Source organism: Nerophis lumbriciformis, linkage group LG04, assembly GCF_033978685.3.
Source record: "Nerophis lumbriciformis linkage group LG04, RoL_Nlum_v2.1, whole genome shotgun sequence".
Lineage (NCBI taxonomy): Eukaryota > Metazoa > Chordata > Actinopteri > Syngnathiformes > Syngnathidae > Nerophis > Nerophis lumbriciformis.
In genome coordinates, this window is record NC_084551.2 from 10,723,570 (window position 1) to 10,741,762 (window position 18,193).

General features: G+C 39.7%; 1 protein-coding gene across 1 annotated transcript in view; it reads left to right on the plus strand.

Annotated features, from left to right (window-relative positions):
• Positions 1 to 16,775, plus strand: part of LOC133595915 (E3 ubiquitin-protein ligase RNF19A-like) — a 32,596-nt gene extending 15,821 nt beyond the window's left edge. Inside the window, exons 3-10 of the mRNA XM_061948744.2 lie at positions 1,719 to 1,927; positions 4,183 to 4,327; positions 4,678 to 4,840; positions 6,473 to 6,587; positions 7,922 to 8,083; positions 10,482 to 10,695; positions 12,821 to 12,964; positions 14,371 to 16,775. Of these exons, the coding sequence (XP_061804728.2) occupies positions 1,719 to 1,927; positions 4,183 to 4,327; positions 4,678 to 4,840; positions 6,473 to 6,587; positions 7,922 to 8,083; positions 10,482 to 10,695; positions 12,821 to 12,964; positions 14,371 to 15,127 (1,909 nt within the window). The 3' untranslated portion in view covers positions 15,128 to 16,775. The remainder of the gene's footprint in view (positions 1 to 1,718; positions 1,928 to 4,182; positions 4,328 to 4,677; positions 4,841 to 6,472; positions 6,588 to 7,921; positions 8,084 to 10,481; positions 10,696 to 12,820; positions 12,965 to 14,370) is intronic.
• Positions 16,776 to 18,193: the final 1,418 nt, after the last annotated feature.

An 18,193-nucleotide genomic window follows, 5' to 3' on the forward strand; every position in this document is an offset into this window, starting at 1 on the left:
TTCAAAGATGTGTCTAATGGGAGTCATAGTTGTAGCCTTGTAAAAAAAACAACCTTCGAAACCCTCCAGCAACGTTTTATACACACACTGCAAGTATATGTATACAATGTAGTTACAGACACGTTCATAATAATATGTAATATGTTCAATATTTACCGTATTTTGATCATTTGAATCATTGCCTGGAATCATTGATTTCTGTTTCCACAGCAGTCTGACTTCTGGCAACAAATATTTGTTCATACTTCTAGAATCAAACACGGGTGTGTTGTAATCATGGCAGACTTTGTAACAGACAACTAAAGCGATTATTTTTGGACAAATGAAGATTCACCAACTTATCTTTTTTAAGCTAAATATATTATTGAGGATGAACTATACTTATAGAAGCGAGCACAAAGAAGAGGGTGAAACGTTGGAGCAGACTGAAGCCGAGAGAGTGAGGTGAAAGTCACTCAAAGCTGCAAATGTGGATTTTGGAGACAAGCTATTTCGACATAAATTGGCGCGCTTACCCAAAATCAACAGGAAACGTCCCGGGCCAGCTGGACCAACTGTCACACTTTATATTGATCATGATACATGCAGCCCATCATGCGTGTCATTACAACTACAGTGAACACGCTCTCTGGCAAGTTCAGCTTTGTACAAACAAAACATGAAATGTGGGCTAATACTTTACAGACACTGTAATATGATTGTTCATGTTTTTCAGTCAGTACAGATTGGTGTTCTATCACAGTGTTTTGCATTACAAACTCAAACGCTGACATAGAAGCTAGCGTGTCTCTTGCTGTAGTTAGCTTCTACGGCTAATACCGTAAGCATGCCGATGCGTTACTCCAATAGAAAATTAGTTCCTTCAGTGTTTGCTCTTACAATAACAACGTAGCTCCAGTTTGATTCTTCTAGGTTACGGAACATGAATGAAGTATTGTTGACGGTTTTTGAATGCATTTTTTAAGTGATTTAGAGGTAGAATCGATGGCTCCCATTAGCTGCATTGCTCGCCACCAAGGATGAGACGATTTTTGTTGGAATGCAAAAGAAAGAAATCCAGAGAATCAACAGCAAGACAGCGCAACCAAACATGATACTTTTACGTGATTGGCTGTTAGCGTGTCCCTCCCATTACTGATCACTTCCTGTTTTGCTAACCAACCTTGCTTTGTAACTTTCGGTTTCTTCCAACTGAAAGTTTTATCGAACACATTTGTTACGCATATCAATTACGTGCCTATCGCGATATATATTGATATCGTTTTATCGGACCAGTCCTATGTTACATGTTGAAATTGGGTTGTTTTGGGGGGCCAAGGAACGATTAAATTGATATCAATTTCTTTCTTTGGGAGAAGTTGATTTGAGATACAAGTGTTTTGAGTCAAGAGCTCCGTCACAGAACCAATTAAGCTCTATGTTGAGGTATTACTGTATGGCACGTCTTTATATGGTTCCCAAATGTATTCATTGGTGAGTGAGCAAGTCAAGGGTTTTAATTTTCTGGATTATTTTGCATTCTTTCAACTGATTTCTATTTTGTATGGTTTAACTATAAAAACTGGTGAGGAGCGATCGCATTGCTACACTGCACACGTGTTTGTGTCCGCATTCATTTTGAGCCATGGACTGCAGCCATTATGTTATATCACCTTTGTCAAATTAATTACCTTGTACTTAGATGTAGTTATGTCACTATATGTTTGTTTTTTTGCTAGGTATGCAGTCATTGCCTTTGGTTGTGCTAGCTGTCCCAAGATCGCATGCGGGAGGGAGGGTTGTGGTACAGAGTTCTGTTATCACTGTAAGCAGCTATGGCACCCCAACCAGACATGCGATGCTGCACGACAACAGAGAGCCCAAAGCCTTCGTCTGAGGACAATTCGCTCGTCATCTCTCAGCTACAGCCAAGAGAGTGGAGCTGCAGGTTGGCTGACTAAGCACACACTGTCATTCTACATGTTACGTCATCATGTCAAACTATGGACTCTTCACCCTTTTCCGACATTAGGTTGCTGGTCCACACTGCAGATTTTTTTATAAGCCAACATGAAATTTAGGTGGATTTTGCTTTATCCATTAGTAGTTTGAATCTATTATGTGACAATAGTATACGTAACTCAACTTAATAATAATGCCAGATTCCCCAACTTTAGTTTGTTGCAAGGAGATACTTTATAATTTTAAGAGGTCATGTTTTTTTTATATATAAAACAATTCCCTGTGATCTACAAAACATGTAATGGTGGTGCTTTAGTTCACATTTTTTACAGACCATCTTCAAGACGCTTTCTGACTGTCCTCAGAATGCAACATTTTGTGGGCTGTCTTATTTACGTGCCAAAGTCCTCCTCTGTGCCAATCCCCCTTCAACTGCGTCCTTACCCTGTCAGCTATGTTGTATTTTTTAGCGCTTCCATATGGACTTTACTGACAGATTTAAGTTAGAACTATAGCTACTTTTTATTAGAAATGGCAACAACGGAGGACTTTAGCATGCGTGTCCATATATGAGCCAATTTGCCTTACAACAAGAGGATAGAGGGGAAAAAAAGGAAACTGTTGACTAAAACTTTGGACTACAACTGAATAAAAATGGCCCACTCGAGTAAAGCTCTTCGGGTAAACCTCTACCATATATGGAGATATCCGCTGACCTAACTGAGGCAAAATACGTCATTAAAGTCTCAAATTCCAAACGCCTCGTTTGAAAAGAGGCAAAAGTGTTTTATTAATGTCTCTGCCATGCCTCTATGGTTTGGATTACATTTTTGGGGCGTCATGGGAATCGCAAACACACAAAAACAGGTGAGATAACACAATCCATTCTTTTCAACCCGGGATGCTCAGAAAATTCATTCACATCTGAATTGCGTTTTTTATTTATTCCGATTTTTAAATCGATTCATAATTTTCAAACATTTTATATTTTTTTGAAAAATAGGTTTTTTAGGAGATCTGCAGCCAAGAGGAGATTTTTGTAATTTGTAACCTGTTTTTAAAGGTTTTATTATAATTTTTACAAGTTTACCAAATAATATATTGCGAGAATCCGTTTGAATCAAGACTCGTGTTAAACTGAGAATCGATTCTGAATCGGAATGTCACCCCAAGAATCAGAATCGAAACGAATTGTGAGTAGTTGCAAGATTTCCATTTCTATTTTGAACCATTTTTCTCATAACAAAACATAGATATTAGATTAATTTGGTACAAGGGGAAATTGTTGTTTATTGTGCAGGCAATGATTTGAGTGACAATATTACATTCTTAAAGGGGACAACCTATGATGATTTTTTATTTATGATGTTTTCTTATGATGATTTTAAAACCCTTCCTTGTGGTGTATTGAACATGTTTTGGATAAGCTTTGTTTTTAAATTTTGTGTACGTTTTGCTTTAGAGTCACTTTTTTTGAGTCTGTCTGCAAGCTGGTCGTTTGTGGAGGCGTTCACAGATTGCGATTGAAACCACGCCTCACCCCAAAACTATATTTTATCTTTTTTTGTTTTTTCGTTGCCTGAAGCAGAAGGGAGGAGCTCCTCAACCCTCTGGTTGAGAGCTAGGCCTATTGTCCATATAAGGACATCCAACTCGCCGTGACGTCATCTTGTTGCCACTGCAAAACCCCGCGAAGAGGCATCCAAAACTGTATGCAAGCTCACGCCTAAATTTGTGAACTTTATGATTTGATACTTTGACATTGTTTAACACGTGTATCCAACTTTATAACACCATGTATAAGTCAGATAAGACAAATTTCATCATAAATATCACGCGTATATGAGTACCCATCTTTCATGAGGTGAAGCAAACAGCGTGAAACTATTTTTTTTTTGCTCAAGTGTCCTACCACTTGTGCTACTAAATCAAAAAAAATGTCATGACTCATCAATCATCTTAGCGGAATGCATAAGAAAACATATTTTAATCATGTATTTAGCGTTAGTGGATGTCAGTTTCCTTTTTCCTCAGTACCTCAATTTAAAAATATATTTTTAGGCTTTTATTGCCTTTGTCACATGTCTGCCTTTTCTCGGAAAAGAAAAGGATGTAAATGCACTACTGCTGGTTGAAAGTGTGTATATAAATTGTATCAGTCTTATCATAATGTATATTTTGGTGATTGAAATTATATACTGACTGTTAAGTCTTTGATTCACTGTGTCATTGTGCCCACAGCTGATGACATCAAGCCATGCCCACGCTGTGCTGCGTACATCATCAAAATGAACGATGGCAGCTGTAACCACATGACCTGCGCCGTCTGCGGCTGTGAGTTCTGCTGGCTGTGTATGAAGGAGATCTCCGACTTGCATTACCTGAGGTTTGTATGTGCGTGCAAAGGACAACACATACTTGAGAAGTGTTTTTATTGCTTAATGGGGATATTCTAACTTTATGTTCAAAGAGACTGTACTTATGATAGGTTGTGTAAGACAAGTTAGATGTGCTAAATTACGGAAACGTTAATTAATTTGTAAGTTTGATGGTTTTATCAAAAATGGATCTTTCAGCAAGTGTTAAACCAAAATCTAAATGGCCCAGATTTACAGGTGACAGTGTTCATGGGCACCATTCTGCCACAAATTCACAATTATCTTTGCGCGCATGTGCGAGAAAAGAAAGTAATTCTAAATCCCCTTGATTTTTTTCCCCCACCTACTACTTTCTCAGTCCATCAGGCTGTACATTTTGGGGGAAGAAGCCATGGAGCAGGAAGAAGAAGATTCTTTGGCAATTAGGAACACTTGTTGGTGCCCCTGTTGGCATTGCTCTGATTGCTGGCATAGCTATCCCCGCCATGGTTATCGGCATCCCTGTATATATTGGAAGGAAGGTAAGAACTCAAATATTTGGATGAACTACTTTGGAATACAGTACAGTATATGGAATTTTCTCTTTTGGTTTGCAATTTCCCTCAAAAGTTTGAGATAAAGCTATTGACTAACCAAAGAACATTACTGTAAGACCTAAATTTATTGCAGATATCGCCACTAAATTACATGACTACATAGTTTGTGGTCGTCCACCATGATCTATGTGGTACAAACATCCAAAACAATACTTTTACTAAATAGCTTACTAAAATGTAATAAGAAGCCCTATTGATTTTAAAGTGAACTGAACACAAGATGGTAGACATTTTCTGGTTTGAAAGGTTGCTTCAGTACTTGATTGATCCCTCATTTCCAATCATCGTTGACTGTAAAGAGAAAAAAAACATTTCACCTGGTAGGTCTATGTAACTCAGATCAGAATGCAGTTATGAAAAGCTCATTGATATATTTTTTTTAAATATCTGACAAAATATGCTAAATTGCTTCATGCACTTTGTTTCAACCCTCCCTGTCACATTTTTTCCCTTTTAATTTATTTTTGTATTGGAAAAAATCTTTAATTGTGGGATTTTTCTGAGTTCTTCACATTTTCAATACTGATAAGATTTATGTTATTTATATTTGTAGTACATTCAGGAATGATCACATGACTGAGCATTTGTTTATACATTTAATGTACCTTACATTGCCAAGAACTATTTACAATTTGCACATAGTGTTTTCACATATATTGCATTCTTTTAAAAACTGACAATATACCTGATTGTTGATTTTACTCATGTCATTTAAAGGGATGAGTACCAAATTCAGTACTTTTATGCAGACCGACTGTATCCAGTCGGTACAATAAGGTACCTATTACCAATTTTTGATATCTTTTGTGGCACGTGACGTCATGTCTGGTTTCAGACTCGGCCTCGGCTCAAGTACTTGGCGGGCAAACACGTATTTATAGCAGACTGCCTTTAGTTAATTCCATGCCAACAAAGCAATCAATGCCTGCCTGATAGAAAGTGTTTAAAAGCAAGGCTTCACTTTTCAAGCTAGCTCAATGCTAATTTATATTAGATATTCAATATACATGCTACGGATTAGCATTAGAGATTTTACATTGCAATTTCAACACCTTTTGACAACCAAGACTACAGCTAAAATGGGCGTTACAATCTAATAGCTGGTGTGTAATAAGTACAATACTTACAGTACAAACACTTTGTAGGGCTAAAAGACAAGATTGGCAGATTTAACTTCACGGCAAAGACAACTTCCTGACTACGACAACACATGTAGGACAAACTGAAATTTTTGCATACTAGCAAATGAGACTCGGAAGTATAAGAAAACAAGATATAACAACCCGACAGTGCATTGATCATTATCAACTCGGTGTTAAATTAAAGAAAATGGTTTATTGATAAACAACATTTATTAACACATATACGCACACAGAACTATCAAATTAATGATTTCCAGGTATTGGGAATTGAAACCGCATTGATTTAAATGTGAAAGGTACCAATCCCTAGTCATTTATGAATGCATCAAAAACACATGCTGTCTATTAAATCATATTTTATCAGTAATGAGAAATTGATAATGTGCCTTTTTTTTCTCCTCCTTTTCTCTGCCAGATTCACAATCGCTATGAAGGTAAAGATATTTCCAAACACAAGAGGAACCTGGTGATTGCAGGTGGCGTCACTCTGTCTGTCATTGTGTCTCCAGTGGTTGCAGCAGTCACTGTCGGTCAGTCTGTGCTTCAGTTCCCTGCATCTTTTTCCATCTTGTGACATAATAGGAGCCTTTGCTAGAATTTGGCTTGTTTAATATTAAAGTTCACATTATGCAAAACATCATCAGTAAGTGAATGAGGAAAAGTGTGGGTTACAAAAGTGCTATCCAAGCAAAAAACAGTTACCGTATTTTCCGCACCATAAGGCGCCCTGGGTTATAAGCCGCGCCTTCAATGAACGGCATATTTCAAAACTTTGTCCACCTATAAGCCGCCCCGTGTTGTAAGCCGCATCTAACTGCGCTAAAGGAATGTCAAAAAAACAGTCAAATAGGTCAGTCAAACTTTAATAATATATTAAAACCAGCGTGATGTGGGCGCGCATGGAATCGTAAATCAACATGGACGGAGCTGCGTGAAAAAAGCCACCCGGCCTCTTTGCGTAAACTTAAACTTACCTTAACCACTCGCTCATCTTTTCTTCATCCATCCCTTCGAGTTAGCTTTTATGATGACGCCGGCTGGAAAGGTCTCTTTTGGCAAGGTCTTCCTTTTGAATATCACCATGGGTGGAAGTTTCTGGCCATTAGCATGGCAAGCTAGAACCACAGTGAAGGATGACTTCTCATTCCCTGTGGTGCGAATATTCACCGTACGTGCTCCCGTTGTATCCACAGTGCGGTTCACAGGAATATCAAAAGTCAGTGGAACCTCGTCCATGTTGATAATGTTCTCTGGCCGGATCTTTTTTTCAGCTATCTTGTTTTTACAATATGCACGGAAAGTAGCCAGCTTTTCTTGAAAGTCTTTAGGCAGTTGCTGTGAAATAGTAATCCGTGTGCGGATGGAGAGATTGCGTCTTTTCATGAACCGGATCCCTGTCGCTTAGTAGGAGCCATTTTGTGGTCTTTACAGATGTAAACACACAAAGGAAATGAAACGTACGGTAATATCCGCGCGCTTTTTCTTCTTCTACGCGGGCGGGTGGTTGCTTACAGTAGAAGAAGAAGCGCTTCCTGTTCTATGGGGGCGGGTGCTTACCTTGGCGGTTGCTTGCGTAGAAGAAGAAGCACTTCCTCTTCTACGGGGAAAAAAGATGGCGGCTGTTTACCGTAGTTACGAGACCGAAACTTTATGAAAATGAATCTTAATATTAATCCATATATAAAGCGCACCGGGTTAAAAGCCGCACTGTCAGCTTTTGAGTAAATTTGTGGTTTTTAGGTGCGGCTAATAGTGCGGAAAATACGGTAACCGTAAATGAATGGGTATACACATTTGGTCCCAATAGAAACCTTAATTTTCCTAACTTGGCACTGCTTTGTGTGTGTGTTAATCTGTGCTTCAGGAATTGGTGTCCCAATCATGCTGGCGTATGTGTACGGCGTGGTGCCCATCTCGCTGTGCCGCAGTGGGGGCTGTGGTGTCTCGACAGGGAAAGGAAAAGGTGTCCGCATTGAATTTGATGATGAGAACGACTTGAATGTTGCCACTGGGACAGCAACCACCGGTAAGCCCACCACAGTGCACACCACTACCCTTGTGGTCTGCATAGCAAAGAAATGATGAATATTATGACTTACAAGTTAAGTCTTGCCACAACCTGGAATGTGTGAAAAGAGGAACTGCAGAGTACATGGTTTCCCCTTGATTGCCGAAATACCTGTGATGGTGGAAGTCTGGTCACCAGGACGTCATCGTATAATTTGCTATGATGATATGATACTCTTTAATAAGGCTCCAAAAAATTACTTACATTTAAAAAAAAAAAAAATCTGTGTTATTAATAATTTAGGCTCCAAAAAAATATGTTTCCATATATTAGCCGCATCGGACTATAAGCCACAGATATATCCGTTGCGAAACAAGTTCTTTACACAGCAAGAATCTGTAAATGTTTATCTACATAGCTTAATAGTTTCCAAACAATGCTTGTTAAACAGCAGTAAAACGGCTGATCAAACCAAATAGACGTAATTGTCATGGACCCGCTAACTCGCTTTCCAATCAGCTAAACACTCAATAACTCCAAGGTGACATCTTGGTGAGTTTACTGAGGACTTTGTAAAACTGAAACAATACCAAAAAGAATGCCATTGTAAGTTAATGTTACTAACATAGACTACTCGTAAACGTGTTAGCAAGTTAGCTAATACTAACGACGCTAGAGTCATTACATTACGATAGCACGTACACATATGCATTAAAATACTCCTACAGATATCACACATGGGACAGTTCAGTAGGTATAAACCGTTTTAACTATACTGTAAAACTTACCAGTGTTGCGTGCAGTGATGATGGAATAATTCATACGAGTAGGAACGCTATGAACGTCTAAAAAAATGAACGACAATTCAGTTGAAAAAAAAAGCACTTCTGGTAAATGGAGGGACACTGCAGCACCTGCAGTGAGCAAATATGTCCAAAAGATGGTGCCATAGCACAAACAATAAAACATCCTCTCAGTGTTTGTGCTTGTTTTCTTTTTTTTATAAAATAATTTTTCTTAAAGACGCCAGCGGAAAAAAATCCATAAATTAGCCGCTCTGTTTTATAAGCCACAGGTTTCAAACTGTAGGAAAAAAGTAGCTGCTTATAGTCAAGAATTTAGGGTACTTTGATTTATTGTCACGTAAAAAAACCCTCATTAAGAATAGCTATGATTTTGCCGTGGGGGTGTGCCACATTTAGTTACATTAAGGGGAAACCCTGGAGTGTTTTTGTTTTTTTCAGAATGAGAGTTTGTCAAGCATCACTTGCCTTGACAACATGAAATGTCAATATTTTGATTTGTTGGTTGAGCACATTTCGTTATTACATTAATAAGGAACACTTTCTACAAACGCCCATATGAAGTAGGTGTTGCTGCATTTGTGCATGCTTGGATGTTGAGCCTTTCATGCAATACCACTGCATACCATGTTCTTTAGGATATCACATTGACCCTTCAGTACACTGTACAAGTCCCATATTGAACAGGTATTTTTTTGTTACTATTTGAAATAAGTCTCAGAGTTCCCACAACAGTGTAGGCAAACCTAGCCTTGTAAGTCATATTCGGAACATTTACTTCTGTGTGTCGTTTTAATACTAATGAGCTGTTTTTGTCTTTAACCTCCAAATTTAAACATTCGGTTTGACATTATAAATGTTGAACAGGTCTTTATTTAATTTGGCATGGAGCTAAACTAATTAGTGTTTTTGTTTCATCATGACACAAGGATTCATGAACATTTTTACAGACCTTATTCATAATCAACTTTCAGTGAGATGTTTTGTGGATGATATTTAATGTCTTTAAATGTTCTCATTCATCTAGGTCATTGTAATCTTAGGGCATTCAATCAATCGCAACTGGACTGTTTGGTTTGTCTTAGAAGACGTTTACGCCTCTTATCCGAGGAGGCTCCATCATTTCATGCTCATAGACTTAGATTGGTCAGATCTAGTCTAGCGGCTGGTGCCAATACCTCAGTAGGCTTGAGCATGAACTGATGATGCCTACTGATTTTTTGCTGAATCATTGTGTCATAATGAAGCAAAAATGCTATTTAATTAGTTGAGTTCCATGCCAAAGTAAATTAAGACCTGTTCAATATTCATAATGACAAACCAAATGTTTAAATTTGGAGGTTTCAGACAAGCACAGCTCATTAGCATTAAAAGACAAACAGAAGTGCATGTTCCGAATATGACTTACAAGGTTAGATTTAACTACACTGTTGTGGGACCTCTGAGACTTATTTCAAATCAGGTAATGCTCAAGCCTACTGAGGTATTGGCACCAGCCGCTAAACTAGATCTGACCCATCTAAGTCTATGAGCATGAACTGATGAAGCCTACTTGGATGTTGATATTTAATGTTTTCTACACAATTCTAACTGAGCGTTTTTGGTGTTTGTAGATTCAACATTTGTGGCAGACACTAGAAACAACCCCAGTATATGCGAAGGCAGTGTCGGGGGTCTTACAGGCAGTTTAAGTGCCAGTGGCAGCCAAATGGACAGACTTGGGGCCATCAGGGACAACCTTAGTGAGACGGCATCCACGATGGCTTTGGCTGGAGCAAGCATCACAGGAAGCCTCTCCGGCAGTGCCGTGGTCCACTATCTTAGCAGGTACACTACATCATCCATCCATTTTCCCTTAGGGCAAGCCCGGTGCAATGCCAGGGGTTGCACATGTGACCCCGGGGAACATGCCTTATCAGTATCATGCAGTATCATTCTGTACACTACCAAATGTGCTCATTGTAGCCATTAATCCTGGCTTTTATATCGATTAGAAACAAATCTGCACAAATTGTTTTAGTCAATTTGTTTTTTAGGCTAAAGTGTTTCATATATTGTGCTCCAGAGTTATTGTTGCTGATCAATTGTAATTTGCAATTACTTATTGGATTTATTTTATTTTATTTTTCAGTATCAAATGGTCCAAGTCAGTCAAAAAATGTTTCGAGATTCAACAAGGATATGCATATATTTTAAATTTCAGTTAATTTGATGCACTTACATTTTTGTTGTTACATACTAAAAAATAGTTTAAAGTTTTTCCTTGTAAGTTGATGTATACCTTATTTTCCGCACCATAAGGCGCCCTGGGTTATAAGCCGCGCCTTCAATGAACGGCATATTTCAAAACTTTGTCCACCTATAAGCCGCCCCGTGTTGTAAGCCGCATCTAACTGCGCTAAAGGAATGTCAAAAAAACAGTCAGATAGGTCAGTCAAACTTTAATAATATATTAAAACCAGCGTGATGTGGGCGCGCATGGAATCGTATATCAACATGGACAGAGCTGCGTGAAAAAAGCCACCCGGCCTCTTCGCGTAAACTTAAACTTACCTTAACCACTCGCTCATCTTTTCTTCATCCATCCCTTCGAGTTAGCTTTTATGATGACGCCGGCTGGAAAGGTCTCTTTTGGCAAGGTCTTCCTTTTGAATATCACCATGGGTGGAAGTTTCTGGCCATTAGCATGGCAAGCTAGAACCACAGTGAAGGATGACTTCTCATTCCCTGTGGTGCGAATATTCACCGTACGTGCTCCCGTTGTATCCACAGTGCGGTTCACAGGAATATCAGTTGCTGTGAAATAGTAATCCGTGTGCGGATGGAGAGATTGCGTCTTTTCATGAACCGGATACCTGTCGCTTAGTAGGAGCCATTTTGTGGTCTTTACAGATGTAAACACACAAAGGAAATGAAACGTACGGTGATATCCGCGCGCTTTTTCTTCTTCTACGCGGGCGGGTGGTTGCTTACAGTAGAAGAAGAAGCGCTTCCTGTTCTATGGGGGCGGGTGCTTACCTTGGCGGTTGCTTGCGTAGAAGAAGCGCTTCCTGTTCTACCGGGAAAAAAGATGGCGGCTGTTTACCGAAGTTGCGAGACCGAAACTTTATGAAAATGAATCTTAATATTTATCCATATATAAAGCGCACCGGGTTATAAGGCGCACTGTCAGCTTTTGAGAAAATTTGTGGTTTTTAGGTGCGCCTTATAGTGCGGAAAATACGGTAGTTATTTCTTTTTGTTACCTTTAATGTTAATAAGAATACCATCCTTCTTCCTAAGAGGGGACGCAACATAAAAAAATTAAGCACTGCACTAAGTTAAAAGTAACTATTAATTTAACACTAAAATGAGGCACTTAGAGTTACATTGTTTTTTGGTCTGGGTATTATTGTTTAGGTCTGCACCGGTGCCATTACTGTAACAACTTTCAGTACGCATCCTTAAGCCCTAAAGGCTGAAATATGCTCTCGCGTCACATAGCTTGCATGGCTGCGACACCCTATATTTCTAAAATATATTAAATATTTCTAACCTCGCGTCAACGGCAACATGGAGTGCAGAGCTTTGATTGGTCGACTTTTTTAGCCTATCATTGCACAATAAAAGTGACTGTTGTTGCAAAATTATATATTCCAACTCCAATAACAGTGTGTATGTCGCTTCAGTCGCCATGTTTACTTCAACTACTACACATAATAAGCTTAGTCAACGAGAGTTGTGGCTGCTCACTTAGGAAAACACTGCCTCTAGCGTTTTGGAGGAAAATAGTCTGTCATGCGTCAGCCCCCGTCGTTAAGCTATAAATAAATCGAGACGCCGTCATAGGAGACTCAAGCTATGTGACGCAAAAGCATATTTCAACCTTTAGTCTAGCCGGTCATAATCAATGAATTTTCCTTGGGAGACCCTACCAGGTGTGTGACCTGTCTACCCTCTAACATGACGACAGGTTGGAGGTGCAAGCTGATGTGCAGAAGGACCATTGCAGTCTCAGTGGCGAGTCAGGTTCTGTCAGCCTAGGAACAATCAGTGACAATGCAAGTACCAAAGCATTGGCAGGATCCATCCTGAATGCCCACATTCCTTTTGACAGGTATGTCATTTAAAATGTGGCCGAAGTAAGCAGCGTGAAACATGTTTGTTATAAGACCTCAAATCTGCAAGTTATTGGACAGATGATAAAATCATAGACTGCTTTGATCAGCCAGCAGCACATGTGTTTATGTTTAATTGCTTTATTCCCAGCATTCATTTTGGCAAAGTAAACCAGTACCTTGTAGGACAGACACTGTCAGAATTGTGTAAGAAAAAGTAATGAACCAGTTGAACCTCGATTTACGAACTTAATGGGTTGTTAAACATAGTTTGTTAATAGAAAAGTTTGTAAAATAAAGCACATTTATGTAAACGTGAATAATGGGTTGCAGCCTCGACAAAAGTTTATATTTTCGTAACAGTTTGAAACCTTTGAACACAATATAAAGCACTATACCGTCCTGTATATCAAATAAACAACAAGGGAGTGATGATCAACTTTCTATTTAGTAACAAAGTCAAAACAACAACAACAACCAGCGAAACTCATTTTGAGCGGACATGCACACACACACACACACATGCGCGCACACACACACTGTCACTAGCCCTGTGGTGCACTCACAGCCAGGTCACTACAACGATGAGCAATAAAAAAATAAAATTAACTTAACCTTGTCAGTTAATCTTCTTTGCATGCTGTTGTAGGGAGGGGTAGTGGCAGTAGGCAGTGTCGACAACGCTGTGGATACGTCTTGAATGTTTCAAACCACACATCGTTTGTCCGTTGCTTTCATTAGACTCATATTAAACTCGCAAAACTAGAAAAAAATGTCAAAACACTTAAAAAGTACAAAGTTGCACAGTAGCTACCATGAATTGATTTACGTGGACCGACTTAAACAAGTTGAAAAACTTATTCGGGTGTTACCATTTGGTGGTCAATTGTACGGAATATGTACTGTACTGTGCAATCTACTAATAAAAGTTTCAATCAATCAGCTAACAACAGTACTTTGCTGACTGAATGAGCAACGGAGATAGATTAGCCCGCCCACAATGGATGTGCTGCCAAGTATAAAATGGCTGTGCTGCAGACACACAATGAATGGGTGGATGAAACATTCGTACACAAAGCCTATTTATGTGGTCTCTGCATTGTAAATCGAAAGGTTCGTACATTGACGATTTCGTAAATCGAGGTTCCACTGTAACCCCTTCAAGAAAGTCACGCTCCCCAATTGTTTTATTTTGGTAACAGTAAGGACTTGGCGGAGGTTTGAGTGGTGGTCTAGTTATGTGTGGTCAGAAAAACAATCCAATGATTCTTATCAACTGATTAGTATTGAATCAGTAACTGTGAGCTACACACCCAAGTTAGAAAAGTAATACTGATGTTTTTGTGATCAACATCCGATCCAATGTCCTCCTGTGTCTCCTCTCGGTTTTCACCTCGCCTCCAAGAGATGGGAACAGCATGGAAGTCCAGGTTGACATTGAATCCAAACCCGACAAATTACGCCACCACAGTGGCGGTAGCAGTGCCGATCACGGCAGCCATGTTGGCCGCTGTGGCTGGACCTGCCCCTCTAACGACTGCATGTTCTCGGAGGGCCGAGGAACGTCTACCAAATGGGTCAAAGAAACATGCGGCCCCTCCTCTTCCAGTTCAGGAGGCAAAAAGTGCAAAGGCAAACTGCGCAAAAAAGGCGGCGGCGCTAGGATCGATGAGACTAGAGAAGACATGGACACTCAGCTTTTGGAGCAACGTAGCACCAACTCGTTAGAGTTTGACTCTCCTTCTCTGAGCGGCAGCCTGCCGTCTGTCTCTGACTCTCACTCCAGCCACTTCTCAGAGTTCAGCTGCTCTGACCTGGAGAGTATGAAAACTTCCTGTAGCCACGGCTCTGGCGGAGGCGACTACCACACACGCTTCGCCACCATCAGCCCCTTACCTGAGGTGGAGAACGACCGCCTGGAGACATGCCCTGCTTCTCGGACTTCCTGCAAGGGCCCTGATGCCGCCGTCGTCCCCACTCCCCACTCGCCAACATCCTCGCTGAGTCATGCGGAACTTTCCAGCGTAAACTTCATCACAGAGGAAAGTGTCAACCTGGCGTATCACTCTCAGGGCCGCAGTACACAACTCGTCAAAGAAACCAACAACAATTACCACCAAGCAGAACAGTCCAAGAACTTGTGCGTACAGACGGACATTTAGAGTAACACCTGAAGTGCTGCATCTTTTCTTTCAGTGAAATACCAGCCGGCCTTTGACTAGGAGGAAGTCATGTGTGTCAACAGGCTGTCATCTAAAAATGAGCCATGAGACAAATACGACTCACTTGAAAAAGTTAGGGAGATTCAGCTTTCAGGATGTAGCTTAAAAGCGTTTTGCACAACTTGCTGTTCTCGAAAAACACGACATTATTCTCCAGTCTCTTCAGCACTGGTTCACTTCACACTGGAACCTCAGCGGCCACTTCCTCATGAGAACTTCCTGTTTGAAGCCACACCATTTTTTGGTATCATTTTGGTTTCATTACGTGAGAATGTGAAAAGCATTTAAATACCGTTCATAATTGAACCAGGACATTTTTTTGTTGCACTCATGTTGTCATTTTTGTTATTCAGCAAGTTGTGCAGAAGTAGTAAAACGTGAAACATTTGGACATCCAAAAGTTTAGAATTAAATTTAAAAGGGAACTGCACTTTTTTTTTTTTCGAGAATTTTGCCCATCTTTCACAATCCCTATATGAGACAAGAACACATGCCCTTCTCTTTTCTGTGCATTCTAAATAGTGAAAAACTGCTAGCAAAAGTTAGTTATGGTATCCAATCGATTCCGCCTATACCTCCTTTCATATACACACTGTAAGTATATATGTAACAGGCACATTCATAATATGTACCGTATTTTCCGCAACGAGATATAAGCCGCACCCACTTAAATTTTAAAATACATTATTTTTCCATAAATTCGCCGCACTAGACTGTAAGCCACAGATATATACGTTGTGAAATGAGTTAGTTACACAAATATGTTGTAAATGTTTTTTTCCATACCTTATTTGTTTACAAACGGTGTTTGTAACATGGCAGCAAAATGGCTGATCAAACAAAACAGAAGTCATCTTCATGGACCCACTAGCTGCAGAAGCTAACTTCACGGTGGTGTTTTGGTAAATTTACTGATGAATTTGTGAAACAAACAATTCAAACATAGTGCTATTGTAAGTTAATACTTCTAACACAGACACTTGTAGACATGTTAGCATATTAGCTAATGCTCACAAAGCTACCTTCATTACATTAAGATAGCACATACAAATATGCATGAAAACACTAGAGAACCTCTATTGGCAGTTTTACTTTCGGTTCAAGGCAAAACGAAGTAGATTTTCAACTCGAAACACTGCAGTGAGCCACGTCGTCCAAAAGATAGCGCCATAGCACAAACAATAGCACACCATTTCAGTCCTATTCTTGGGTTTAAAGAAAACTATTAAACACAAAACATGGCAATTAGCAGAAAACAATTCCATAAATTAGTCGCACCATTTTATAAGCCGCAGGATTCAAAGTGTAGGAAAAAAGTAGCGGATTACAGTCCGGAATTCACGGTAATATTTACGTATTTTGATAATTTTAAGCATTACCAGAACTTATTTCCTTTCTTTGTATTTCCGTTAACAACAATTACTAATCGATGACTACTTTGGTACAAATGATCCATAACTTTATATTTTTGAGCCTGAATATACCGAATATGAGCTACACGTTTAAGAAGCTGAGTGATAAGCAGAGACAGCTTCAGTGAAGCCTTAAGCATTATGTAGCAGTTTTGCTGGGAGGACAAGAAGTACACTACAAAGAAGGATAAAAACATGACCTACAGTGTTTGCTCTGACTGAGATGCCAACTGTCAGGATGGTTGTATCTTTCAGCACAATACTTAACATGATTAATTCACCACAATACTCACTCCTAGGATTATACAAGCTTCTTGTCACATCTTCCTAGCAATGATTTCTGGTCTAAGTTGAATTTCAAGGTGACCAACTTCTTGGCTTATGGCCACAACCTCGGTCTATAAAAGTGATAGGCTTGATTTATTATCTAGCACACACTTTTACCAACTCGGGCGATTCAGCACCTAAAAGTAGTTCCTTGTTGTTGGCTCTTACAATAAGTGTTGCTACAACTTGGTTAATGTGCAGGTCACGACATGAAAATGGAGTATTGTTGGGAGGTTTTTAGAGGACCTCAAGGCACAATGGATAAATCCCCATTACATGCCTTGTTTTCTGCCTCTTGCTAGCAGTTTTTTATTATTTAGCACGAACCGAAAAGAGAAATATGTGTGTTCTTGTCTCACATAATTATGAATAATGGACAAAATAACATAAAAAAGTGTTTCCTCTTGAGTTTACTGTAAAGGTTATATTGCATCCTATCCTTGTCCTGAAATGTCACCTGGATATCCCAAACTCTTTTGAGTGGTGTGTGTGTCAGGACTCGGGAGTCCTGCAAACTGCTGAGTCATCATAGATGGACGAGGTAGACCTGTGGAGAACCACTGTGCCAGTTTTTAATCACTGTCTTTGGCTGGAAGAATTGTATCCAGATCGCCCTCGAAGGGTTTTGAGCTTCTTGGTGTGTCTTAAGTTTAGGGGTGTGGCCGGGAATGATTACAAAATGTAAAAAGAAATGCTAAAAAAGACGACGTATTTGGGCTTACCGAGTATGATAAACATGTGCTTTGATATCTTTTTGGTGCCTTCATGAAGCAGTTTGTGTTGTGTGCGTGAACAAGCTCACACCACGGGGAGTGTGGAGTTTCTCTAATCAGCAGCATACTTGAGACAAAGTGAACTTTGGTGAATGAAGACTTTTCAATTGCCTACCAAAGACAGCACTCTGGCTCTTGTTAAATCTAACACCTTTGACCTTTGTCTGGAGCAGACACACTGTGGTGCATTCTTTTTTCAGTACTACTGTACCCAAGAAATGATGCTGAGTCATGAACATAGTAAGAGAGGACACATAGCGGCCAAAGGCACATGCACTGTTAGCTGCATTTCTTCTAACCTTGATTTTCCTTGGAGTCTTTGTGTCCCGAGTTGGTGCTGCGAAGCTGACTTGGGCTCAGTTTGTATTTTCTACATCTGTTTTGTTTCAGCCTGCTTTTTACCGCTCAAAGGCTGCATCTTGGCCTCTGGCATGGCTCAGGTCAACCTCTTATCAGGTGGATGAAAACACTTGGATTTGTATTTTGACTCCCGC